At 36.4% G+C, this 23,980-nt stretch overlaps 2 protein-coding genes across 5 annotated transcripts in view; both read left to right on the forward strand.

Moving 5' to 3' along the window:
- The first annotated feature begins 2,717 nt into the window (after positions 1-2,717).
- Positions 2,718-10,236, forward strand: tirap (toll-interleukin 1 receptor (TIR) domain containing adaptor protein). The gene is made up of 4 exons (XM_052581755.1): positions 2,718-2,788; positions 3,105-3,162; positions 4,458-5,063; positions 8,604-10,236. Exons 2-4 carry the CDS (start codon positions 3,132-3,134, stop codon positions 8,660-8,662), a joined length of 696 nt encoding a protein of 231 aa, XP_052437715.1. The 5' UTR covers positions 2,718-2,788; positions 3,105-3,131; the 3' UTR covers positions 8,663-10,236.
- Positions 10,237-17,354: 7,118 nt separating this feature from the next.
- The window catches only part of LOC127977525 (CMP-N-acetylneuraminate-beta-galactosamide-alpha-2,3-sialyltransferase 4), a 44,242-nt gene continuing 37,616 nt past the window's right edge, over positions 17,355-23,980 (forward strand). The window contains exon 1 of one of the 4 annotated variants that reach the window (XM_052582427.1): positions 17,355-17,423. The gene's annotated coding sequence lies outside the window, so the exon portion shown is untranslated. Of the gene's footprint in view, positions 17,424-18,445; positions 18,771-21,177; positions 21,279-23,980 lie in introns of those variants that run through there. The other 3 variants (XM_052582425.1, XM_052582428.1, XM_052582426.1) reach the window with 3 other exon arrangements.

Consider the following 23,980-nt stretch of genomic DNA (forward strand, 5'->3'; position numbering starts at 1 on the left):
GCTGTGTCCTGCTAAGTGATATACTGCTAATCTTTCTTAAAAAAAAAAAAAAAAAAAAAAAAAATATTAATAATAAAATTAATAAAAAATAAAGTGAAATGGACTCATCTCGATCTGTTGGCTTTGACCTCAGAGCTCATGCATTCTTGAGGATTCAAGACTCAAGAGTTCATAAATCGGCATTGTCATGACATCATTTTCCTGTGGCTTCAGAATTAGTCGCAAGGCATTTATGGTGCATTTTTTTGTAATGTCATTCATGTGCAGTTTGGATTAGTTTAATTATAAGCAGATACTCTAGAATCTTAAAAATGAAGGCTGTGCTGTTGGCATTGATGAAAAACCTTTAACACCCATGGAAACTTTCCAATCCACAAAAGGTTCTTATAGTAGCCTAAATGAAGGTTCTTCGGATTATTAAAATGTCCTGAACTGTAGAACTGTTCACTGAAAAAACCTTTTAACGTTTATTTTTAAGAGTATTTGTAAATTATGAAGAATACGTTGATAAAATAAGAAGGTTTCAGATCACAGTTCTCAACACTGCAAAGGTTTATTTCCAACAGCAGCATGAAAGCACCGATAAACGCGGTTCTTTGATCCACCGAGCTTTGATCTCAGCTCTTTTGGCGCGCTCTCGCGGTGAGGATCAGCGTGACTCTCACAGTTCAAAAGATGCACACATCGCGAACTCTCCTGCGCTAAAGCTTCTACTTCCTCTTCTTTTAGATTTTTACAGATCAACATTAAATGTGCGTACCGTCACCTACTAACGAGTGTGTAAAATCATGGCTTCATTGATTTTATTTTATGTTCTTCTGAACAGTTTCATGCCACAAATGCACTAGTGCCTTAACAACTTACCTTTGAGAATGATGTATTCATAAAATTCCTTTAATATCCTCGTGGTAAAGCTAACACACCATAACGGATAAAAAATACTGTTCACGAACCTCATTTAACTCGATCTCATCTGAACGTGCGACCAGAAGAGCGTTTTATATATATATATATATATATATATATATATATATATATATATATATATATATATATATATATATATATATATATATATTATTATTATTATTATTATTATTATTATTACTATTATAATTTAGGTTTGTGGGGTAAAACGCCCCCGGGCACATTGCTTAGTTACTACTGTAGCTACTCTGTTCTGAACATCCTTTCTTTGTCCATCTAATGTATTGGTAACTCCCTAGTTAGTTGATAAAAAAATATTTGGACTTTATTTTTTAAAATGACCTCGAGTTAGGATCAAGTAGCTAGTTAGCTAGCCAGTTAGCATCAGCAAAAACTATTTTTCAAAACTGATTGTACTCTCGTTTAGCTGTAAATGTATAAATCAAATTGCTTTGTAAGATTGGGTGTGTATAGAGGGCATTTTACTCTCTCTTGGGTTCAAATTTAATTTTTGTAAAAAAAAAAAAAAAAAAAAATCATGAAAACTCTTTACATTTTCCATGCTTGGTTTATAATTTGTCATTGTCACTAAATCTATGATAACTTTTCCTGAAAACATTTAACTTTTGTTTCACAAAAAAAAAAAAAAAAAAAAAAGAAACGAAAAGAAAAGAAAAGAAAAAAATATATATATTTTTATGCTCTACAGTTATCTGTGTGCACCATGGGTCTGAGAGTAACGTAGTTTCAGTTCTCTGTATGTATGTGCTGTACATGTTAATCGTTGTCATCACAGGAATAATAGGCCTACTATAGCAAAGAGCTCTTTTAAACTTTAATATTTACCAGTATGAATTTGCTCGTGCCATTTGGTTTTAACTATGCTGAAGTCACACTATATACTGTATGTAGCTTGTACAGTAATTATCAATATATACTCATGTAGTTCTTTGCACACCACGCACTAAAATTGTTTAATGCACAGTTAACTGTGGATTATTCCTTATTCATATATAGCATACATACATAACTAATTATAATCATACATTTTTATCCTGTTAAAATCTACCCTCCGTTCTCTCTCAAGGTCTCTGATCGGTTCTGTTACTCTATTTCCATATTTCAGTTTCATATGTTTTCTTGTTTTATAAATATTTAGTTAACAATTAATAATACTTAATTATAAACATTATTAAATAATCACAACATGTCTAGTTAAAGATCAAGATCTATATACTCTATTTTCTGGATTTCATTGTCAATTTTTGTCCTCGTTGGCTGAATTATTCATTGATGATAAAAGTGAATTTCTAATTAGTTTGAAGAAAAATCACCAAACCAGACATCTTAACATTTTAAAATGATGGCATTATGATGGCAAAAACATGGGTCATCTATCATGGCATGACATGTAAGATTCGAATGATTTTGAGAGCACATTAATTTAGTAAGAGGAACATTTCTAGATGTGTGTGTGAAATATTGACCACACCCATTTCTGGTAAATGAGGGGAATCCCAGCAAACCAGACAGACAAAATGTCAGTGGAAACCGCAACTCCTTTAGTTTGTAATATTCTCAGATATATATTGCATCTAAAACCATGCATTGACCAGAGTGTCAATAGGAAATCCAAATGCAACCCAAAACTACACCCATTCATTCTTTACTTCCTCTTATTATACTATCTTCCTATTCTTTTATTATCATTATTTAATAGGAATGGTCATAAGTCATGTTGGTTTGCATGATGACACATCGCTTCCGATCGCATGAACTTCCTCAAATATCTCATACTGATCTTTTGCACTGAAGCAGTGCCCTCAGACGACCTGCACTCTCCTTTCAACTAAAAACAACTGTAAGTACTCATCTATACATCATCTACTGCCTTCATCTTGCTCGGAATATGACAGAATTATGATATTAGCTTGCAATCTACTTCATAATAAGCACAGATGTAGTAATATCAGACATAAAAACTGAAAGTGATCCAAGGAAAAGTGGAACTGATATTAACTTTGAGCTGATGAGAGTGTGCATGACATTCAATGTGTTTTTCTTTCTTTCTGTTGAATGAAAGTTACTTGTGAGCATACATTATGAGATGTAGTGTGCAGTACAGTGTTTATTTATTTATGTTTTTTAAATATTGTCTGCGTATGTGTCCGTTGTAGTTTATATCTTTGAAAGAATGGAGAAAAATGGAGGAAAACCATGCCAGCAGCATTATGAGTAAGTCTCTGTTGCAGTTTCATGATGCATCATCACTATCAAACACAAAGGAAGTAGAGAACAATTATGTAAAACCATATTAATGTTTTAATGTGGTAGCAGAACTTCAAGAAGATACTGTTATGATGACAGCTAAAAGTAGATGATTTACATCTTTTTCCACAGTTGCTCAAAGCAAATGAGCTTTTATTGTCATTCAGATATGACAGTCATGTGAAACTCAATATATATATATATATATAAGAAACAATATCTGCTGAGATATTACACTACATATTTGACAAGAAAAATATTTAATTGAAGCACTATAAAAAACTGTAACAATCTCTGAATTACACACACAGCTGAATTTATTTATAATATTGTGTCTGTGAGGTTTAAATGTTTAGTCAAAAAAAATATGCAAATAATTGAAAATGATTCCAATGTAACTTTATATTTATGTGATTTATATTTAAAGGGATAGTTCACTCAAATATGAAAATAACGCTATGATTTACTCACATTCAAGTCATCCTAGGTGTATATGACTTTCTTCTTTCAGATGAATACAATCGGAGTTGTATTAAAAATGCCCGACTCTTCCAAGCTTTATAATGGCAGTGAATGGCTGTTGAGATTTGCATCCATCCATCATAAAAATTGTTCCACAAAAAAACGTCTAAATGTTGAGTCAAAATGTAACATGTTTTAATGTAATCATTTAAAACTCAGAGACACCAGGTTTTTTTAAATACTTGAATGCACAGCCACCAGAGGTCACTGTGTCTTTTGTGAGAGCACATGGCTTGTGTGTTTGTTGGTGTCCTGTGTTCTCCTGTCTATGGGCTGCACACATCATTATTGTTTCAGTGATTCCACCAGTGTCTCCCTAATTAGTCTCCCTGTGTTAGCAGTCCTGTGCTGGTTTGTCATTCGCATACACCTGTGTTGCTCTCTGTCTTGCCGTCCTGTGCTCTGTCCTGACTTGTCTGCCCCCCCCCAAGGGGTAGTTTTTGATGTTTTGTTTTATTTTATTTTTTAAAAATAAGTCTGTTTCTTCCTGCATTTGAGACTTCACACCGACTGTGACAAGTTATAATATACTATAATACTGTAAAAGACTAGTAGTAGTAATAATAATAATAATAATATGATATTTTGATAGTTTATTTAAAATACAGGAAATCAAGTTTTGTTGAAGTGCTTTAATATTTTTCCTATTAACATGTGTTCATTTATGCAGCAGATGATTCTTACTTGAATATTACATTATTTCTATAACAGTGAATTATTACATATCTTTGCATCATCAGGCTGGTTTCGTCAGCGTTTTGGAAAACAAAGGAATGATTCGGACCAAGTTAAGCCATCTAAATGTTCTCAGACGTGCTCCTCCAACACCAGCAGCTCAGTGTGCTCCTCCTCTTCCTCCTCTTCCTCCGTGAAATCCTCCATATCAGCCAAGCCTTCGGCCTCAGATCAGCCTGTGCCCTCCGTGCTCTCCTCCTCCTTCCGCTCCTCTCTCAGATTTGACGTTCTTGTGTGTCACAACGATGAGGACAGTGATCTAGCACAGAGTCTGGCCTCTTTTCTAGAAGCCCCGTCTAACGGCCTGCGCTGTTACCTGCAGGAGCGGGACTGTCCCGCAGGAGGCGCTGTGTCCACTGAGCTACTGCAGGCCATCCAGGACAGTCACTGCTGGCTGTTACTCGTCACTCCCAACTTTGTGAAGGATGACTGGTGCAAGTATCAGATGCACCAGGTCCTGTCTGAAGGGCCCATGTCACAGAGGATCATCCCGGCTGTAGTAAACATGCCCAGATCACAGCTACCACCCGAACTGCGCTTCCTCTTCACTGTGGATCTGAATACGAACAAAGAGTTCGGCTACACTCAAGTCTACAGAGCGGTGCTTCAGTGTGAGTATTTTGTATCTACACAAGTATTGAAGACTCTTGTTTGCAGGTTTAGATCCCACAATGCACTCAAAAATATATAATGTCTTTGAATTGCATTTAAAATTGTCACCCATACTGATAAAAAAAAAGAAAAAAGAAAAAGAAAAAAGAAAACAAGCCATATCGCTGTAAAATCACAAATTAATTAGTAAATTATTTTAAATACACAATAACCAGGTATATATATTTATCATCCATAAATCCATTTAGGTTAGATCTCGTACATTGAATATTTATTTATTTTTATTTTATTTTTGTGTGATCAATCAAGACATTTGAAATGATTGTTCACAGAAAAAGTACATTTCATCATCATTCACTCGATCTTATGTTGTTCCAAACCTCCATGACATTTTTTTTTCATAAAAGGCAAAAGAGGCAAAAAAGGCCTTAATAAATTAATTAAGGCCTTAATCCTGGCCATTCTTTTGTGAAAATGAACTATGATGGTCAGGTGAGTTGAGATTGTAAATTTATTACAAGTGCTTTGCAAACAAGACAAGCTATAGACAAGATGAGAATAGCCAGAGGTAGCACAAAACAACCTCACCAAAGAACAAATTTACATCAAATTAGACAAAATAGAAAAAAGAAAAAAACATATTAAATAAAAAACTTAGGGCCGGGACTCGATTAAAAAAATTAATCTAATTAATTAGAGGCTTTGTAATTAATTAATCGAAATTAATCGTATTTTAATCGCATATAAATATTTGACCTGAGAACAGTGAGAAGTAATTTTTTTTTTAACATGGATTTATTGTATAACATTGAATAATGACTGAATACATAAGCTTAAGCAACAAAATATTGTTTATTTTTGTTCAACCAAGTCTAGCAGACCAGTGCAATTTTTGCCATGAAGTGTAGCAATAGCATATTTAGAAATAATTTAGAAATAGTACATTTCAGAAATTCAGGAAGCTTATAGGCGCTGGAACCTTCTGTAAAGTGTTTTTTAAGTAAAACACAATACTGTCAATTACATTCAGAACATTGGAAACACTGACTATTAGAAAACATCTCTCTGTTGCTTCAGAGGCCATAACATACTAAGTCCAACTCTCAATAACCTTGGCCAAAACAATAAAGAGTTCAACATAAACTGCCAGATGCACCAACAAAATAATACATAGTTCAACATAAAATGTAAAGTCCACGCTAGCTGCTGTATGTTTTGCGTTGAGGTGATACTTGAGGCTCGATGTACTGCTGCGGTGATATGCGAACGCTAGTTGGTGCTTCAGTATAATCGGTCCGCCGAAACGCATCCAAAGTATAAGTTATTAAAAATGCGGGATTTTTTATCGGTAATTAATTAATCTTAATTAATGCGTTATTTTTGGTGTAATTAATTAATCTCAATTAACGCGTTAAAGTCCCGGCCCTAAAAAAAACTATATATTAACCAACAAAAACAGACACTATAAAAAATTAATAAATCAAATTACTACTAAAAATATCACTATGATGCAAATCAGTCCACTAAAGGAGATGTTTTGCAGAATATCTACGGAGTGAATCTCTAGCGATATCTAGTGAATCTCAACAGTTTATACCAAGTCTAGAGGAAGATATCGAAACTGATAAACACACTAATCGATGTAACAGACAGCGAGCGAGACCCAAAAGGAACTTGATACATCAGATTGTCACGAGTATCCCATCCTCTAACCTAGAAATGACTATGACAAGTCTTACAATCAAACACTGGTATTCTGTCACCCCCTATACAGCTTGAGAACAGATTTATAGCATTAATGAATGGTGTAAGGAATCCCCAAATGTGATTGAACATGGATCAGACAGCGGCATACAGCCCAGAGCGCTATTATCAGAAACATCCCCATAACATACTTCTAGAGAGACTGGAAAACTGGGTTGGGCTTTCTGGGATGGTACTTTAATGGTTCAGGTCATACTTAGAAGGGAGAGGTTATTACATAAGTATAGCAGAGCATAAGCCTTTAAGCCAATTAAACAAGGAAAAAACTGAAGTCATTGCATTTGGAAACAAAGATGAAGTGTTCAAGGTGAATGCATACCTTGACTCTAGGGGTCAAACAACTAAAAATCAAGTGAGGAATCTTGGTGTGATTCTGGAGACAGACCTTAGTTTCAGTAGTCATGTCAAAGCAGTAACTAAATCAGCATACTATCATTTAAAAAACATTGCAAGAATTAGATGCTTTGTTTCCAGTCAAGACTTGAAGAAACTTGTTCATGCCTTTATCACCAGCAGGGTGGACTATTGTAATGGGCTCCTCACTGGCCTTCCCAAAAAGACCATTAGACAGCTGCAGCTCATCCAGAACGCTGCTGCCAGGATTCTGACTAGAACCAGAAAATCTGAGCGTATCACCCCAGGCCTCAGGTCCTTACACTGGCTTCCAGTTACATTTAGGATTGATTTTACTGAAGTACTTTTACTCGTTTATAAGTCACTCAATGTTCTAGAACCTAACTAAATAGCATATATGCTTACTAAAAATAAAACGAACAGAGCACTCAGATCATTAGGATCAAGTCAATTAGAAATACAGACTAGTCGTTCACACAAAACAAGGGGAGTTTGCTTTTAGCTATTATGCCGCCCGCAGCTGGAATCAGCTTCCAGAAGAGATCAGAATGGAAGATATAATTGAATGGGCACTGTGCAATGTCCAAACTGATTGCACTGTATTTTATGTATAATGACTTTCTATTTTTAACTGTTTTAAATGAATTTAAATACATTTTTTAATCATTTTCAGTTTTTTAAATTCCTTGTTTTATTGTTGTGATTATTTTACTTTCTTTTATTTAAAGCACTTTGAATTACCTTTGAATTACCTTTTCAACTTGCCTTGCCTCTGCTCTTTATGAAATTACAGGGTGATACTGTCAAGTAGTAGTAGTATACTTTATTGTCCTCGAAAGGAAATTTGTTGTGGACTACGTTACTGCATATATACATACAGTACATATAAAAAAGAAGAAAAGTTGGTTTAAGATAAAGGTACAAATTTAACATTAATGAGATAAACTGTTATTCAGCATTCATACAGATTACAAAACTTTAAGTTACAAAAGTTACAAACTGGACAAAAAAAAAGAAAAAAAAAAAGAACCGTGATTTAATTCATATTCCAACTCCTGTGCAGGTTTTGTGTACAATCTTAATAATTCCTAACTGAAAGTTTCGCTTTCCCTCTGAGGTCTCAAATATAATGCTTTTACACAGTCAAACATGATGTGACAATGTCTTTTGCGCAGTGTTCCCCATTTCTGTTCTCTCATACAGTATAGTGGAGAAAGTGCTTTACTCTTCTGGGTTTGAGCAGCCAAAAAACTTCTTCATTAAAAAAGAAATAAAGCCCCATTTCCGTAAACCAGACGGGAAGGTTTAGACTTTCCCACACTGATTTTGGTCAACACTTGTAGATGTTTTGTCACATTTGGAAACTAGATTCTCAATTATGTTTTGTCTTTCTTTTGTCTTTTTTTTTTTTTTTTTTACAGATTTGAAGGACATGTCTGAGAAGAAAAAGCACAGCAGTGCCTCTCAGTCTGACGGCTGAGAAAAGACTCAAACTATCAACATTCATTGCATTGACTGCAATGACAAGATTGTTCACTTCAGTGAAGTGACGTCCAAGCAGACAAGCTGTATCATAACACCGTATCTCCATATCTCTGCCTAATGTCTCAAAGTTCTCAAAACTAATTTAAAGATGAATAATGTCAAAATTGGTGCATTTAACTGTCATGCCTTATACAAATATAACACACACTACCGCTCTTTTCTGCTCACCAAGTCTGCATTTATTTGCCAAAAAATACAGTAAAAAATGTGATATTGTGAAATATTATTACAATTTAAAACCAATTGTTTTCCATTTTATTATATGTAGCAATGTTTTAATGCTAAATCTTTTTTTTTTTTTTTTTGGAAACTGTGATGCTTTTGTATTTTCAGGTTTGGTTTAATGAATTGGAATTCATTAATTTGTGTCCATGCTGATTACAAGTATTAATGTCTCAAACAAGCAAACAAATCAGTGTTGTTTATGAGATTTTTGCATGGATTGGACTTCTTTTGTTTTCCATAGTGAGGGTGTCAACCCACACATTTATGAAGATATTTATATTGTGCTAAATAAATCTTTTGAAATGAGCCCTAGCTGGCAACAGAAAGTCATAATACATGAGCTCAGACACACTGGGGCATATGTTTCCCTTTCTGATTTTAGGTCAGAGTCAGATTAGAAAAAGGGCTTATGTGATATACTATACAAAATATTATTTTAAAATGATTCTTAAAGGCACAAACCCATCCACCCATGCATACATGTGCACCGAAGGAAATGAAAGCAGCTGCATTTAATGTAATGCATATAAAGAAGATTCACATCAGTATTAATAGCATATCTCATATGCAGATATTATTAACCACAGAGAGCTCACGACTGGATTTCTGCTTGTCATGCGTGGTTGAATTTAAGATGTTTCACTGGAATTTCAGTGCTTTCAGAAAGGCTTTAAGCCACAGCTGGACATGCCATGTAAACCAATATGACACCTCAAAGAACAGCAAAGGTATGATTAAACATTCTTGGCAAATAACGTCACGTCGTAATCCCTGCTGGCAAATGTGGCTTCAAGCGTTCAAGACATTAAATCGGTTGAAAAAACCCCAAACACTGTTTTCTTTTTATTTTGATCACTGTGAAATACTGTAGACTTTACTTGGTCATTTATTAACTGCAAATGTTGAAATCGGTGTCAGCATGATGTGTTTTAGAGCCTCTGAGAGAAACACTGCTTGTTTGTTGGGGGATTTAATAAGATTATGTTGGATTTAAAATTAAACTCACTCTGAAAGAGACCGATACAATGCTTATTTTGTTTCTCGACTCATATATGTATATATATTTGTTTGAACTGTGCTTTTTAAAGAAAATATTCACCCAAAAATAAACATTTTCTGAAAACATACTCACATGTACGCTGTGCAAGATGTTGATGATTTCCCAGATATCCTGTTGACATTTAGACATTGTTGAGTTTTGACTTGGTTTAAGGGAGGTCCTTTATTATTTTAGTAAATAACACACACAAACAAAAAATTAAATTCAATTCAAGTTTATTTGTATAGTGCTTTTCATAATACACATCGCAAAGTAACTTTACAGAAAATTATGTTTCTACAATAATTAGTAGGAGCTTATCAGTGGTAACTGTCAGTTGATGTACGTACTTATGGCAGAAATTTACAGAAAAATCAATTAAAGACGTTGTTACAGCAGCTCCTATAGCTGCCGGCAGATTGGTTATACAACGCACTTTTTACGCACAACAACAGTCTTGAAGTCCATGTCTACTTTTCTGCTTCTTTATTTACCAAATGCAAACATTAAACGTACTTGAGAGACGGGTGAACATCAGACCTGTGCGTGAGGTAAAAACTGTATGCGTTCCCCCACCAAGCTCACTTCCCTCTACGTGTAAAACACTGGTTTAAAAACACTCTGTCACCTGGTGATAGCACAAAATACATATACATTGACACTGGCTCCAACACACCGGCCCCATAATTGTTGGTGTAACTACAATTATTTCTTAAATTATCAAAGGAGCCAAAAACAAAAACAAAAAAGGTGTATGTGTATTTCTTGTTTAAGATCAGTCCTTTATATCTTCAAGCAGCAAGCAGATCTTAGAAACTGGTCTTTCCAGTAGTCCTGTTTTTGTCTTCAACTGTACAGAGCGAACAAATCCGTTTTTGTCAGGATATGTCTGGATGATTTTGCCTAATGACCATGAGCCACGTGGAGCTGTTGGATCCATGATGACTACTATATAACCGACAACAAAGTTTCTACATGGTTTCATCCATTTTTGATGTTCCTGAAGCAATGGAAGATACTCCCTTATCCACCTTTTCCAGAAAAGATCAGACAGATATTGGACTTGCCGCCATCTACGTCTGATATACAAGTCACTTTCTTGAAAAAGTCCTGGTGGAAGAAGTGGTTTTGATCTTAATTGTAGGACATGGCTGGGCATGAGAGCTTCCAAGTTGTTTGGATAGTCTGAAAGCTGTGTGATAGGTCTGTCTTCTCGAGGCCCCAAAAATACCCTTAGACTCCAGAGGGTTAAGAATGACTTCAGCTTCACAAAGAATAGTGTGAAAGCTCTCATCATCCAAGCATTGTTTTCGAAGAGTGGAATACAAAACTTTCTTTACAAGGTGAATGAGCCTTTCCCCCACACCTCCATGATGGGTTCCTGCAGGACGATTAAAGGTCCATTTTATGTCTTCTGATAGAAAGGTACGCTGAATTTCATCATGATCTAATGACTTCAAAGCTTCTCTAAGCTCCCTCTCTGTTCCAATAAAATTAGTTCCATTATCAGATCTTAAATGCACTACTTGACACATGAAACGACGAATGCAATTTATACAGGAATTTGTATCCAGAGAGTAGGCTACTTCAAGGTGTACTGCTCGACTAGTCATACAGGTGAACAAAACTCCATATCTTTTCACAACACTGCGACGTCTTTTCACATCAATAGGTCCAAAGTAGTCTACACCAGTATTAGTAAAAGGAGGCGAATCTGGCACAATCCTTTCCTTTGGTAAGTCAGACATTTTCTGTTCTCCAAATTTTCCTTGAAAACATCGACATACGACACACTCAGAGATTACTTTTCTACAAGCCGAGTTGAAAGTGAAGTGACATTGAGCCAAGTATGGTGACCCATACTCAGAATTTGTGCTCTGCATTTAACCCATCTGAAGTGCACACACACAGAGCAGTGAACACACACACTGTGAGCACACACCCAGAGCAGTGGGCAGCCCGGGGAACAGTTGGGGGTTCGATGCCTTGCTCATGGGCACCTAAGTCGTGGTATTGAAGGTGGAGAGAGAGCTGTTCATGCACTCCCCCCACCTACAATTCCGTCCGGCCCGAGACTAGAACTCACAACCCTTCGATTGGGAGTCCAACCCTCTAACCATTAGGCCACGACTTCCCCCTTGATGTTCCTTTGGCAGGATAATCGGACATTTAGTCTCCTCAGGCATTGGTCACAATAGGATTGTGGCCATTCTTCTAAGGCTTCCAACAGGAAATCTGGACTCTGTATCAATCCATTGTCTTTCAAGAAATTTTCAACAGACATGCCTCTAGAGGAATCATCAGCAGGATTCAATTTTGTTCCAACATGTCTCCATTGTGCAACGTCTGTTGCGTTCCTGATGACTGCCACTCTGTTTGCCACAAATGTATGGAACCTCTTTGCATAAATTGCAATGTACTTCAAGACAGTTTGACTGTCTGTCCAAAACATTGACTTGTCTAAATTCATTTGAAGTTCCTTCTTGAGCATCTTGTCAACTCTGACTGCTAAAACAGCAGCTGCAAGTTCAAGTCTGGGTTTTGTTATCTGTTTTAAAGGAGTGATTTTGTTTTGTTTTGTTGATTTTGACAGATGTTCGTCTGGAATACTTGCTAGTACCTTAAGACTATTACACATCCATTTGGATAACTGAAATCTTCCTTTAGAACAAACTGCAGTTAAATCTTTAACCATGTGAAGTGCCTCCTCTTCTGTGTGAACAGATGTTAAACAGTCATCTACATAGAAGTTATGCGAGATGGTTATCAAGACTCTGTTTGGAAAGCAATCTTTATAATCATAAGCAAGTTTTCTCAAAGCATAATTGCTACAGCTTGGTGATGAAATTGCCCCAAACAAATGAACTTTCATTCTATACTCTTTAAAGGTTTGTGTAATGTCACCATTTGGCCACCACAGAAAACGAAGAAAAACCACATTCCTCTGTGACACCTTTACTTGATGGAACATAGCCTCAATGTCCGCCATTACGGTCACATGATCTTGCCTGAACCTGGTCAAAACCACCAACAATGTGTTGGTGAGATTTGGGCCTTGCAGTAATTGTAGAAGAAACAGTAGAGTGACAGAGAAGGACAGCAGCTTGTGAATGTTTAGTGTCCTTTTCTCATTACTACTGTGTGATCGTCATTGCTAGGAAATTTTTTGTTTTAAATTGTGTGTGTCTTACCCTGGTAAATACGTGCTGAAAGTGGCGCTTGGTTTTGCGTTTTCACGTTTCACCGCGGCAGCTTCACAACTTCACATTGACTGACTCTTTATCCTCGTTCTCCCCATTCTCAGAGATGGACGTCACCAAAATTCTCCTGTCCAATCATCCTACTACTTGTCCACTTGATCCGATCCCCACTCACCTCCTTCAAGCAATCTCTTCTTCAGTCATACCTTCGCTTACTCACATTATCAACTCCTCTCTTCACTCTGGAACATTTCCCTTAGCATTCAAGCAGGCTCGGTTAATCCCACTGCTCAAGAAACCATCTCTAAATCCAGCGCTTCTTGAAAACTACAGACCGGTATCCCTTCTTCCATTCATTGCAAAGACACTTGTGCGAGCTGTGTTCAACCAGCTTTCTATGTTCCTTGGACAGAACAACCTCCTGGACAGCAACCAATCTGGCTTCAAAAGTGGCCACTCAATTGAGACTGCTCTGCTCTCGGTTACTGAAGCCCTGCGACTAGCAAGAGCAGCTTCAAAATCCTCAGTACTCATCTTACTGCACCTGTCTGCTGCTTTTGACACTGTTAATCACCAGATGTCTCCTGTCCACCCTCAGAAAGATGGGCATCTCTGGAACTGCTCTCCTGTGGGTTAAGTCCTACCTCTCTGACAGATCCTTTAGTGTGTCTTGGAATGGTGATGTTTCAAAGTCACACCACCTTGCTACTGGGGTTCCTCTAGGCTCAGTACTTGGACCACTTCTCTTCTCCATCTAAATGACATCTTTAGGATCTGTCATTCAGAATCATGGCTTTTCTTATCACTGCTACGCTGATGATACCCAACTCTACTTCTCATTCCAGCCAGATGACCCGGCGGTAGCTGCTCGCATTTCAGCCTGTCTGAGTGACATTTCTAGCTGGATGAATGACCATCACCTTCAGCTTAACCTTATGAAGACAGAACTCCTGGTGATTCCAGCTAACCCATTGCTTCATCACAACTTCTCTATACAGCTGGGCTCGTGAACCATAAATCCTTGGAGGGCAGCCAGAAACCTAGGAGTTATGATGTATCATCAGTTAAGCTTCACAGACCACATTGCTACAACGAAGCGGTCCTGCAGGTTTGCCTTATACAACATTAGGAAGATTAGACCCTTCCTGTCAGAGCAAGCAACCCAACTTCTAGTCTAAGCTCTTGTTCTCTCCAGACTGGACTATTGTAATGCTCTCCTGGCAGGACTTCCTGCATGTACTGTCAAGCCTCTGCAAATGATCCATAATGCAGCACTGAGGGTTGTCTTCAATGAGCCAAAAAAAAGCTCATGTTACTCCTCTCCTCATCAGGTTACACTGGCTACCAGTAGCCGCTCGCATCAAATTCAAGGTACTGATGCTTGCCTACAAGACAACCACTGGCACGGCACCAACTTACCTAAACTCACTGGTTAAATCTTATGTGCTCTCCAGAAGTTTGTGCTCTGCAAGTGAACGACACCTTGTGGTGCAATCCCAAAGAAGTTAAAAATCACTCTCACGGACCTTTTCCTGGACTGTGCCCAGCTGGTGGAATGACCTCCCAATCTCAGTTCGTACAACTGAGTCTTTACTCGTTTTCAAGAAACATCTAAAACTCATCTTTTTCGCCTGCACTTAACCAACTAATACCAGCACTTTTCCTTTTCTTGCCTTTTCAAAAACTTGGCTATGCGTTCTATACTAGACTAACTGATACTTGTCATGGAACTTGTATACTGTTGTTGTTCTCTTGTTGACCTGACTGCCTCTATTGTTCTCATTTGTAAGTCGCTTTGGATAAAAGCGTCTGCTAAATTATTAAATGTAAATGTAAATGTAAATTGTGAATTCAAGGACATTCCTTTAAAGACTGCACTTAAATCAAACACAACTCTAATCTTCTTTTTAGGATGGTATACCCCGTGATGTGGGATATACCACACCTTTCCATCATCCCGCTGTAACTGATCTTGTGGTATTAATTCAGCATACCCCTTGCCAATAACATCAGTGACGAAGGCTAAGTATTGTTCTTGAAACTCCTGGTTCTTATTGAACTTTCTTTTCAAGCTCAATAAACGCTGTTCCAAAAGGCACCTATTATTAGGCATGATAACGTCATGCTTCCTAAATGGCATGTCAATACAAAAATGACTATTTTCAGTGGTAATTGACTGATCCATTTTCTCCATAAAACGTTTAACTTCAGCATCCAGTTTGGGAATATTAACAACATCCAAATATTTCCATTTTCTTAGATCCCTTTGATCAACTACATTTCCTTTGTTTACAGGTATTGTCTTCTGAGTAAAGACTTCTGGCAAATCCAAGAATTTATCCTACATTGTAACAACTGGGGTGAAGGAGTGGCAGGAAGCAAGTGCGAGATTAATTTAATTTAATGAAGACAATGATACAAGACAATACTGAGACACATATAACGCTGGGAGGAATGCACAGTCCAAGATGGTGGTGATGAGTGATGAATCTTGAAGGCGGAGGTGAGTTGGCAGCAGGAGAGGGTGACACAGGAACTGTGGGGAAGCGAGCCAAAGGTAAGTGGTGTTGCTTGGTGGTGGGTTGCATAGAGTGGACGGGGTTCCGGGGAGACACGGACATCCAATGCAGAAACACACAAGAAAGCAAAGCATAGGTCACAAACATGAAATAACGCTCTCACGAACACAAGACATTAGACAAGCCAATATATAGGAATGAGTAATGAGTGACAGCTGTTGCTGATGACTATTAGCGGAGACGCCCACAAACTAATCAGTGGTGACGCGTAACAAACAGACTTCACCCACAAAGTTCAAAACGCAGAGATCACGGTTCACCAACAGTGACAGACATTCCTGATACCTCTTATCCAGTGAGCACAGATGTATTAACCAAATTTTAAATTAATCATTTAATTGATATGTGAAATAAAAAAAGACAAAATGTCAGTACTGTCCAGGGTGGTTTGGCAACATTACGCATGTAATTTCATCAGTCGCAACTCCATTAACTCCACTTAAAAAATATTATCTAGAGTTCAAGATATTTCTTTAATGCTGTTGTTGGACACTAGAACTAGAATAATCGGTCACCTTCAGTGGCTGTGGCTTTTCCTTCAGTAGTATGGCATCCGGTAATATTCAACCATCTTGGGTTGCAGACATTTTTAATTAACTTACAGTATTCTTATTACAGTCTCCATAGAGGAACCTGAATTCCATGGATTGGTCCAGGAACCAAGAAATCTGTGAACTGATCCATCTCTATCTCTAGCTCTCTCTGATTTTATTTTCTTGTCCTAAAGGAACATCCACTGTCCATTATGGATTGACTGAAACACATTATTTCCATTGTAAACCAAGAGGTGAAATGTTGCCAGTGATATTTAAAAGTCATTCTTAAAAGAATAGTTCACCCATAAATTTGAATGTACTGACCAGATGTAGGTGCATATATTTCTTCACCTGATTTGGAGAAACATAGCATTACATCACTTGCTCATCAATGGATGCTCTGCAGTGAATGGGTGCCATCAGAATGAGGGTCCAAACACTTGATAAAAACATCACAATAATCCACAAGTCCATCAGTTAACATCTGAGGAAGATCTTGGATATCAATCCATCAAGACCTTTTTTATAATCAAACCAATGTTTCTAGTCAAAATACGAGTCCATAATTCATAATTATGAACTTTAATAATTACTTTAAAGTAGAAAGATTGCTGGCAACAGATCACCATAAATTATTCGTTTTATTCAATCCATAATGGTCACTGGATGTTTCTCAGGAAATAAATCAAATAAAATCAGAGAGAGACAGAGATGGATCAATTCATGGACTTCCTGGTTCCTCCATGGAGACTGTAATACGAATACTGTAAGTTAATTATCAATTTCGGCAACCCAAGATGGCCAGATATTACCATAATGCCGCCCTACTGAAGGAAAGCCACAGCCTCTGAAGATGACCGATTATTATTATTCTAGTGTCCAACAACAGCTTTAAAGAGAATATCTGTAGAGTGGAATTGGTTTTCTCTGTGATTGATGTAATGACTTGTGTAATAATGTTGCCAAACCTCGTTGCAGAGTACTGCATTTTGTCCTTTTTTTCTGTCACATATCAATGAAATGATTAACTTAGGAAATCAATATCATTCAAACCCCCACTTCAGTTCAGTTATAAGGGTTTGAAGGTTGAGGAGAGCAGAGATCATACGTGAGCTCGGTAAGTCCCTCTCTCCACATTGTTTTATTTGTGTGAATCATTGAAATGTGAACATGCCTTTACTAATGAATAGTAAATTGATAATATGTTAATTCTCAGGTTCTCTAAAACATTTTTTGCCAATTTAACTTTTTTTTTTTTTTTTTTTTTAATGATGATAGATGCATTTTTTGGACTGAAACTATTTATTTAAACTGATATTTTCACATTTTCATTGCACTGCTAGCCTTAAGCTGTGCAAGAGTTGCAAAGTTCTTCATCTCCAAAATGCTTCACATTTATTGTTTTTCAGCTTTTACATTGTTGTGACTGTTAATAGGCCTTTAACAACGAAAACATGTTCTCGTGAGTTTTATTTAACCTGTGAAATGAGTCGACACCGTGTCAGTGTAACTGGAACATAAACTTACATTGGATTAAAAAAAACAAAAAAAAAAAAACATAAAAACCATAGAGGACTTTGCCTCCTCATTTCAAAACACCACAGCTGTGCCGCAGGAATACGTGATGGAAACTATTCAAATTTCTTCACCAGTCTGTGCACAATAATTTCCCTAAAACTGTCATCTCAGTAGCCTAATTAATTTTTATTTTTATTTTGCAGAATTAGTTTGCTGTGGTTTCTTCCAGCAGAAACAGCATTTTTTTGTAACACTTTTGTCACAGTATGCACTCTGTCCCTTTCTGTTTCTTTCTTCTCAGTGGTTTAACGCCATATACACTATTATCTGTATTTCTCAGTCGTTTATTTGCCAATAGTCAATGCATCTTGGCTGCAAAACACCATTTGAAAAGTTTTGTCCAGAATTAAAGACCTGAACACACTGGCCTTAAGTGACAACATAACAACATCGAAGCGTAAAACGATTCATAAAACAAAAACGTCCCTCAGAAGACGCGACGAATAAATCCGCTAGTTTGCAGCATCATAACATGAACGGCTGAACTTTCCTACACAGACCTCACCAGTCAGTCCCGTTTGCGCATGCGCAGTCGGACAGTGTTTAGTGGGTACACTCTGTGCAGTACAGTGGTGTGGCCCACTGGAAGAGCCCCATGAAAACAGCGAGAGATAGATACCGATGTTATTGCGAGCCAAAAGAAGCGATTGTTTCCGTTCTGTGCGCTTGAAGGAGACGCTGAAATCAGAGAAGTCATCTAACGGCGCCTCCCATTATTTGAGGAGCAAAGACGCTCGCGAGCGCACACTTAAAACGCGCAACTTTGCTCGTATGATGTGACTGTACAGCGCTTGATCTGGGGGACAGGGGGGACTCTCCGGACAGTCCACATTCACTTTACGGACTATCTTTGTGCTATTAACTATATCTAGTTACGTGCATCCTGGTAAGTAGATTTAAGTCGCAATCAAGTAAGTTTTAAAACCTAGTGCGCTGCCTAGGCTACTCCATGTTGATGTTGTCTGAACATGTTGTCTATGCAGGCTGCTCATTGCGTTTTGAGACAGTTTACATTAAAATCGGAAAACAACGCATACACGATTGCTTAATATTTTGCGCTCTTAACTTTCCCTTGTCGCTTTTCTGTTTCGTAACGTGCTGTTAAACTCCTGTCGAGTGAGACAGTTGAGATTGAAGCTTCTTGATGCCAGCAGTGCAATAGCTAATCCGTTAGGTGCTGATTAGTTGGATCGGTTTTAGTTCTGTTGTTGACATGACGCTTTTATCTACAGGTTTAAGATGGTTTTAGGGTAACTACACAAAAACTAGATGCTGAAATGAAGTGATTTTTCACATGCTATTTATTTTGCTTATGTACAAACATATCATAAATTGATAATAGCCATACGTAGTTTATATTTTCCACAATAAACGTGTACAGTTGAGACGAAAATGCAACTTATATGGTGTAAGCTGCAAATACAATGTATTACTAAATTACAATTATGCATTAAAAAAAATAAAAATAAAACATGTTTTATTGAATACAGATTCAGTTAAATAAAATAGCAACACATATTTAACACTAGAAAATACATGGCAAACAGTAAAAATAACAATATACAGTACATATTTTATAACCCTATACCCCTAAATCTACCCATTACTCGAAACTTTCTGCATTTTTCCTTTTTTTTGTGTCATTCTGTATGAATTATAAGTCCTTGCATGGCATAATTTCATAAAATATGTCTATTTTTAGAGCACAGAGCTATTCACCGAAAGGACATGGTTAAATAAAAATCTCATCTTATATATTGATATCTTTGGAGTGGAAAGACACACATTTAATTTTTCCCACGATCAAAGATAACACTAATACACATGTGTGGAATAAAAATCACAGCTTGTGGTTCTTGTGTGCACAAGTTATTTGAGGTGTTTCAACTGCACAGATGTCTCAAATGTACCCCTATCTGATTGACAACTGGCTTTCCAGCAGAAAAGTGTCTAAATTCTTTTAGAAGTAGCAAACCAGTTTAGGATTGATAGATTGAATGGTTTTTAGGGCAGGGAAACAATGCTTACGAAGAAAACATTCTGTGGTTTGAACCTGCCACTTTCACTCGCCATTTTCATTTCCCCATATCTTTAGCTATGGAGCGCCAAATTACTCAAAATGAAATTATTAAATACATTTTGAATAAATCATTAAATTGTGATAAAATAATTTAATACATAAATTATTATTATTATTTTAATCATCTAGTCTCTAAGCTTTATGCATATACATTTGATGAAATCAAGTTTTTGTACATTCGTGTGTGACTGCCAGACAGTTTTATTACAAAAGTCTTCTATCTCGTACCCTTATGAAAGTCAGGGTCTGATTGCATCAGTCTGGCTAAGAACGACAGACCATATAAACATTAGGAAATGATTAGCGATTCACTCAAGCTTTTAAAAGCACTTCAAATGTTTTCATCAAGGCATCGGAAGGCAGTTGCTTGGTAATGCACTTGTGGTGAGGATATGAGACAGGTCGTTTGAGGTGGCTCCTCCTTTCAACGCTGTTATTCTTTAAATGTTGAGTGTGCAAATTGTCACAAGTTCTTCAGATGTCAAAAGTCTTGGCCTTTTCCTAACTCAACAGTTCATTGCATCATTTGCCTTTGGTCCTACAGATAAAGGGTCAAGCTGTGCATGCTTTTGTGAGATAGTTTGGAGGCAGTTCAGAGAGAGCTTCTTCTTCCCTTTCTTGTTTGCAAATGACTTTTAGTCAGCTTTCCACATCATGAGCAGCCATATGCTAAAACATGTTAACGCGTCTGTTGTGACTACATGACACATTGGTAGTTATTTTATTTATTTATTTATTTTATTTTAAGACTGAGATTCTTATTTATTTCATTGTAATATTTATTGTCAGTCAAACGTTTTAGATGTAAAATATTCATGTGATATTTTAGGTTGTAATTACAGTAATTTAACAACACATTCGTAAGTTTTTATGCAAAATATTGAATCTATTTTTAGTTATTTAAAAAAAAAAAAAGAGTAAAATATTTATGCTGGTATAAGGCTGCGTAATCAAAAATGATACTGTTTTGTGATTGAAGTGCAACATGACTTTACAATTTATATGAAAATGTTAGATCCAGACACACAAAAAACAAAAACTCTTCTGCTTTCAATGTTGTTCACACTAGGGTTGTGCCAATAAACTAAAGTATCATGTATCAAAGATAGCAAGTTGATTTTTATTAATATTACTATTATTACTTTTTTATTATTATTATCAGGCTAGGAAAACTATCTAATTAACGTTATTATGTATCTTTTGTCTTCTCAAGACATTAACTGATGGACTGGAGTGCTGTGGATTATTGTGATTGTTTATCAGCTGTTTGGACTCTCTTTCTGACGGCACCCATTCACTGCAGAGCATCCACTAGTGAGCAAGTGTTTAAATCATATATATTTTTTTCCAAAAATGTCCTCTTAAAAAATTAACTCCGATCTCAGATGTAATGAGGCAGAGCACATTTTCATTATTTGGTAAAGGTTTTCTTTAAGCTCATTACTCTTTGAAATGTAATGAAGTCAAACTGAAGTGCAGGTACACTGCTGTACCTTTTTCCATTATGACTTTCATATTCCCAAATGAGAATTTGAGAAGCCTTGCACTTTTCAAATGTAGAAAAAAATTAAAATGTCAATGCCACGGGAACCACCCACACTAAAATATAATATCAACATAATACTCAGCATAGCTGGCTGAAGTGCACAGTGGTGGCATGGTTCTCTCCATGTGATCCTACCTGAGGTTAAACCTGAAATGTGGTTACATTACCAACCATAACCACTTTTTCTGTTTGCTCTCCGTTTGCCACACAGACCAGCATTGTTTCAGAGGTCGGGTCGGACCGTGGCCTCACAGACTTGCAGCATGTGGTGCTCATTAGATGCACTTTGAATGCAGTTCTGTGTTTTTTTACATGAAGAGCATGCAGAATAGAAGTGGAAGACTTGAGCCATTCAGAAAGGTGATGGGGTTAGATGTAATTAGACGATTTGGGATTGATGTTAAAGTTTTACTTTAATTTAGTTAGGTGTGTAGGAATGATCATCACTGTTTAAACATTCAGGGAACATTTGTCTGCTGGATTTGCATCTGACGTCAACGCTTCATTAGTGGACTGGACTTCTTTGTATGTATCACCCAATAAGAATGGTGAAGAATCAGGTCTGAAGTGAAATTTCTAATCTTAAACGAAAATAATGGATGCTGTTAAAAAGTTAGAGCAATCTCACAATGTAGTAGAATTCGACTCATCAGAAAGTTCACTGGTGCCAGACTTATTTATTATGAATTAGAGGTTTGACAATGAATCAGCACAATAAACGAATGCTAAGAGTAAGAATAGGAGTCCGTTTGTAACATTATTGTTATCAACAGCTGTTGAAGGAGTGTTCAGTTTCAGTTTCAGTTTCATTTATTTATATAACACATTTAAAAACGACAGAGCTGACCAAAGTGCTGCACAGAGAAGCAGAGAAGTAAAAGTTTAGCATAAAACAAATTTACAATACATAATATACGACACTAAATATATACACAGTAAAACTGTATACAGCAGTTACCATGAATGATCAATGTACAGGCCTTATTATATAATAACATTTAAAAGTACAGTAAATAGTGTTATCCTTTAGTTTGCTTCGTAAAATGCATTCATTTATAATGAAGGTAATTTCACCAATACAAATTCCTCGTTCCTCCTATTAGTGATTTCAATGTTCTTTGTCAGTGAGCTGTTGAAAATGAAAATGGAAATGTTTGATGTTTTTTGCACTTTGGTTTTGGGAGTTTTAGAACATTCCCACCATTTGGCTTGTTAGTCGACGCCAAAAAAATTGGTTAATGTCAAATATGTTAATTAGAATCAAGTGTTTCACAGAAGTGCTCTTAGGCTGGGCATGCTTTGCTCTGACTGCTGAATGATGGCTGTGTCTGGACGCAGAGCCAGGGTTAAACTGGGTAAGCGGAGGAGCTGTGAGCTCAAGCCTTTCAAGATTATTGGATTCTATTTCCAACAGCTCATAGCTATTTTTATACATCTCTCATGTGGATTGAAACAAATATACTGTTTAACTGCAGATAAATGCATTTAAAATGCATGTTAAAATTATGTGATTTTTGAAGTTGTGTTTATTGATACTATTCTTGTTGGTTGGTGAGTTTGCAAATTATTTTAAATGAGTTTTTTTGTTAACTTCGGTGAAAACAATCCTTTTGTCATGGTTTTCAAGTTTCCACAGACGTTTAGAATGATTCAGTTGCACAACATGAACTTCATATTGGCAAAGTTTGACATTCGAGTGAGACCGTTTTGGGTTTCTCCTGTAAATAATGGTAAAAACATACAGAAGTCATTATTTATTTATTTTTGCTTTTAAAAATATGGAGCCAGAAGCATCTCAATAATAATTCATGCAAAAAATAAATTCACACGCATGAAACCTAATTCACGTGCACGAAAAATTATATATACATTCACAAAAATAATGATTCACATGCACAAAATAAAAATACATATTCATTAAATACATTTCACATTTCCCGGCAGTGCACTTCCCCAACATGCGACACTCGTACTCTTTAGCCAATCAGATGCGAGCTCAACATTCAACCAATCATATCCCATCAAGAACGCAGCACTCAAGGAGCTCAGGTTTGCACACCTTTTGCAATCTGACTTAATTACTACGGAAATTAAGCTTTATGTCATCAATCCAAAATGGCAAAAGAAGAACAGGATGCACGGGTAAGTTAATACTTTATTTTATAATGTTTCATAAATTAATATTGCTAAAATAACACAGATAAAAACTTTATAAACTTTATAAAGTCTTTATAAACACTTCACATCAAGACAGTCAATTTGTAATTTTAAAATGAAAATGCAATCATTCAGCATAGTAAAAATAGCATGATCATTCATTATGTCTTTCTAAACTGGTATTTGGTATGTCCGTTTGAACTTAAAATAATAAATACGTAAAGCATGTTGTACTGGAGGATGACTAAAACAATTGATCTTTGAGAGCTTTGTGCAGCACATGTACAGATAAAGAGCTTGATGTCTTTGTCAC

This window comes from Carassius gibelio, chromosome B18, assembly GCF_023724105.1.
Source record: "Carassius gibelio isolate Cgi1373 ecotype wild population from Czech Republic chromosome B18, carGib1.2-hapl.c, whole genome shotgun sequence".
NCBI lineage: Eukaryota > Metazoa > Chordata > Actinopteri > Cypriniformes > Cyprinidae > Carassius > Carassius gibelio.